At 40.0% G+C, this 4,585-nt stretch overlaps 1 protein-coding gene across 1 annotated transcript; it reads left to right on the top strand.

Moving 5' to 3' along the window:
- Positions 1-354: 354 nt before the first annotated feature.
- On the top strand, positions 355-3,984 carry LOC126722302 (putative disease resistance RPP13-like protein 1). Its single transcript, XM_050425456.1, has one exon. The coding sequence runs from the start codon at positions 472-474 to the stop codon at positions 3,982-3,984; it is 3,513 nt and encodes a 1,170-aa protein (XP_050281413.1). The 5' UTR covers positions 355-471.
- Positions 3,985-4,585: the final 601 nt, after the last annotated feature.

The following is a 4,585-nucleotide window of genomic DNA, read 5'->3' on the forward strand; positions in this document are numbered from 1 at the left end:
CTAGAAGATGCAGAGGAGAAGCAGCAAACTGAGGGGGCGGTGAAAAGGTGGCTGGATGATCTCAGAGACTTCACTTACGATTTGGAAGACATGCTGGATGAGTTTGCCACAGAAGGAAAGCTACACAAGTTGAAGGGTAAAGCTAAGGCCAGCACAAGTAAGGTACAGAAGCTCATCTCTACTTATATTACTTCTTTGAGTCCAAGTGCTCTTATGAGCAATAGTAGGATGGGGTCAAAGATAAATGAAACCAGTGCTAGATTTGAGGATATAATGACAAAAAAAAGTAAGCTGGAATTGAGAGAAAATGTTAATAGGAAGTCGTATGGAACAAGAGGGAGATTGCCCCCAACTTCCTTAGTGAATGAAGCTCATGTTTATGGTAGGGAAGATGATAAAGAGGGTGTACTTCAATTTTTGTTTAGTGAAAATTATAGCGCAGATGAAGTGTCTGTGATTCCCATTGTTGGTATGGGAGGTATAGGAAAGACAACTCTTGCCCAGCTTGTATACAATGATGCTAAAGTGAATAGCTATTTTGATATGAAAGCATGGGTTTGTGTTTCTGAAGAGTTTGATGGTGTTAAGGTTACAAAAACAATTCTAAAATCTTTCTCCTCTGATAACTGTGATGACAATGATTTAAATTTGTTGCAAGTGAAACTAAAGGAAAAACTGTACTCAAAGAAGTTTCTAGTCATTTTGGATGATGTTTGGAATGAAAACTACAACGATTGGACCATTCTCCGTGCTCCTTTTGAAGTAGGGGCTCCAGGAAGTAGGATTGTAATCACAACTCGCAATGAAAGTGTTTCATCAATGATGGGCACCATTCCAACTTATGCTTTGAAAGAGTTGTCAGATGATGCTTCTTTGTCTATATTTAACCGAAATGCATTGGGGACCAAAGACTTCAATGCACATCCAGAACTTAGAGATATTGGTGAGGAAATTGTTAAAAAGTGTAAAGGCTTGCCTTTGGCAGCAAAGACCCTTGGAGGCCTCTTACGCACTAAACTAGACCGTTCTGAGTGGGAAGATGTGCTAAATAGCAAGATATGGGAAATACCAGAAGAGAGAAGTGGAATTGTTCCAGCTCTTATGTTGAGTTACTACCATCTCCCTTCACATTTAAAGAGGTGCTTTGCATATTGCTCAATACTCCCCAAGGACTACGAATTTGAGGAACAGCCGTTGGTACTATTATGGATGGCAGAAGGTTTAATACAACTAGAAGATGGGAGAAAATCACCAGAAGATTTGGGTAGTGAGTATTTTCGCAATCTCTTGTCAAGGTCATTTTTTCAACAATCAAGCAAGGATATATCACGGTTTCTAATGCATGATCTCATCAATGATTTGGCTCAATGGGTTGCAGGAGACATATGCTTTAGAATGGGAGATAAACTGGAGGTTAATAACATAGGGAAATTTTCTAAACAGGTCCGGCATTTATCTTACCTTGGTGGCCGATATGATGGCGCTAAAAGGTTTGAGGCTTTTTCTGAAGCCACATGTATACGTACCTTCCTACCTCTTATGTTGCCAAATCCAGGGAACTGTTACTTGACTAGTAATGTTCCTTTTAATTTTTTTCCAAAATTAAGGGTGCTCTCTTTGAGTGGATACTGCATAACTGAGCTACCTGATTCCATTGTTGATCTGAAGCATCTACGGTACATTGACCTTTCTCACACTAGAATCAGAAGCTTGCCTGAATCAATAGCCTTTCTCTGCAACTTACAAACATTGATATTAGAGAACTGTGTTTATCTAAAGAAATTGCCTTCAAAGTTCGGGAATCTTGTCAAACTGCGCCACCTCAATATTCTAAAAGCAGATTCATTGGAAGGAATGCCTCCACAACTAGGTAAATTAACTTGTCTCCGGACATTGTCTAATCTAGTTGTGGGAAAAGGCCATTGCTCCAAGCTAAAGGAGCTTGGGTTTTTGACACATATTCGAGGGACACTTTGCATTTCAAGATTGGAGAATGTCACTGTACCCAGGGATGCAAGGGATGCTAATTTAATTGGTAAGCCCGGTCTTAATGAGTTGCTGTTGGAATGGAGTAGCAAAATTGATGAGTCACAAGACCGAACAAATGAATTAGACGTACTTGACATGCTACAGCCTCCCAAGGCTTTGAAAAAGCTCACTATCAGGTGCTATGATGGTACAAGATTTCCAACTTGGTTAAGAGGTCATTCATTTCCTAATATGATGCTCCTGAGGATTGAAAATTGTAAAAAGTGCACATCCCTCCCACCAGTCGGACAACTACCATCACTCAAAGCCCTTTTTATCAAAGGAATGGCCAGAGTGAAAAATGTTGGTCCTGAGTTTTATGGGGAAGGTTGTTCACAACCTTTTAGATCCTTGGAAACTTTGTGTTTTGAGAATATGCAGGAATGGGAGAGCTGGACTCCTTACGGAGAATTCCCATGCCTACGCCAGCTTTCGATTACAAGTTGTCCCAAGCTATTGGGGAAGTTACCAAACCAGCTTCCTTCACTGGAAAATTTTGTGATAAATGGATGTGGACAGTTGGTGGTTTCAGTTTCAGGCTTTCCAATGCTATGCAATCTAGAAATTGAGAAATCCAAAGGGGTAGTACAGGGAGGTGAGGTTGAGTTTAGCTCACTAAACTTCACATTTCTTTCAACGTCAGAATTCACATGTCAAACGGAAGGGCCTATACAAGGACTAGAAAAGGTAGAAGACTTGACTATTGATAATTGTGAGGAGCTGGTGTCTTTGTGGTCAAATGATGTGGGATTACAACATCTTCGTTCTCTTCGTGTTCTGAAGATTTCTACTTGTCCCAAACTAATGTCTTTGGAAGAAGAAGTAGAAGAGCATCTGCAATTGGGTTTGCCATCCACACTAAGAGAAATTGAGATCATAAATTGCAATGCCCTGGTATCTCTACCCAAGGCACTGATGTACAACATCACCTGTCTTGAGCGTATTTCTATTGATAGATGTGATTCGTTGACATCCTTTGCAATAGGCCAGCTGCCTCCAACTCTGAAGTGGCTAAAGATTGATCGTTGCAAGAATATGCTGATTTTGCTGGAAAAGGACGATATCAATTATTTCTGCAGCAACAAGTCTCTTCTTGAGTACTTAGAAGCTGTTGAATGTCCTTCACTCAAGTCCTTAACATCAAGTGGAGAGTTACCTGCGACACTTAAACAGCTCCACATTAGCTCTTGTCAAAACCTTGAGTCAATAGCAAAGAGGTTACATGACAACTCATCTCTCGAACGCATTAGCGTTTCAGATTGTGACAACTTTAAATCTTTACCCATGGGCATACACACCCTCAGTTCTCTAGATGAGATTCACATTTGGAATTGTCCAAGTCTTGTAACTTTCCCAGATGGAGGGCTGCTCCCAACCAGCCTGAGAATGCTTTGGATTTTCGGTTGTAAAGATATGCAGGCCCTGCCCAACTGCATTCACAACCTCACCTCTCTTCAAGAATTAAATGTATGGGAGTGTCCAGGCATTGTAAAATTTCCGGAAGAAGGTTTTCCCACCAACATAACATCACTTTTTATCTGTGATCTCAAAATCTATCCAGCCTTGTTTAAGTGGGGTTTGGACAAGTTCACCTTTCTTAGACAACTTAACATTAGAGGTGGATGTCCAAATATAGTTTCCTTTCCAGAGATGATGCTTCCAGCCTCCCTAACGAGCCTCACCATTCAAATCTTTCCGAATCTGAAGTCCCTGTCTTCCAAAGGCTTTCAAATCCTCACGTCTCTTGAATATCTTTCAATCTATCAGTGCGAACGGCTCAAGTCCTTCCCAAAGGATGGCCTGCCGCCCTCACTCCTTGAACTTCATATCCAAAGATGTCCTCTGCTGAAAGAACGCTGCAAGAAATTTGTAGGACAAGAGTGGTCCAAGATAGCCCTCATCCCTTGTGTTCAGATTGATGGCAGGTTCATCTATGACCCAGAAAATGAGAATTGAATTTCGTTAAGACTAGTCCATAAGATAAGAAAGAATAGTAGAAGCAGACACTACACTCTTTTCCAGGTACTTTTATGCAAATATATAATAACAGTTCATAATAAGCATATCACCTGCCTTCCTGAAATTTTATGATAACAATTCTATATTGCATTTACAGGCAGAAAGCTAGCAGAACTCAGTAAGATCCAGAAAAAGTAGAATATGGTAGAATCCAGGGTCAGCTGCATTATTCTCTTTATCTGGTATGTTTTATTGTTGTTTTTATGTAGAGTAGATTGGATTTATTTTTTATGCTGTCGTGAAAACACTCTAGAATTTTTCAATTTCAATGGATTTATTTTGGTATTTAGTTAATTTTTGTTTGATAATTATATGCCGTTGCACTAATAAAGCTTGGCCTTGCCCCAGCCAAACAAAACCACCACAGCCATGGTGTTACCCTCAAGAGTTTTTGGTGATTCTCCTGGAGTGGACTCCACCATCACTCAATCTCATTGTATTGTAGTCATATGTACCTATGTACTTTTGTTTTACCAATATGTAACCATGTACTTGTTGGGCAAACAAAATAATTATAATTTTACTAATAGTGCACGAC

This window comes from Quercus robur, chromosome 4 (genome assembly GCF_932294415.1).
Source record: "Quercus robur chromosome 4, dhQueRobu3.1, whole genome shotgun sequence".
Lineage (NCBI taxonomy): Eukaryota > Viridiplantae > Streptophyta > Magnoliopsida > Fagales > Fagaceae > Quercus > Quercus robur.

Coding starts and splice junctions, on each gene's coding strand:
- LOC126722302 (XM_050425456.1), top strand. CDS start 472: ATGGGAGGTATAGGAAAGACAACTCTTGCCCAGCTTGTATACAATGAT.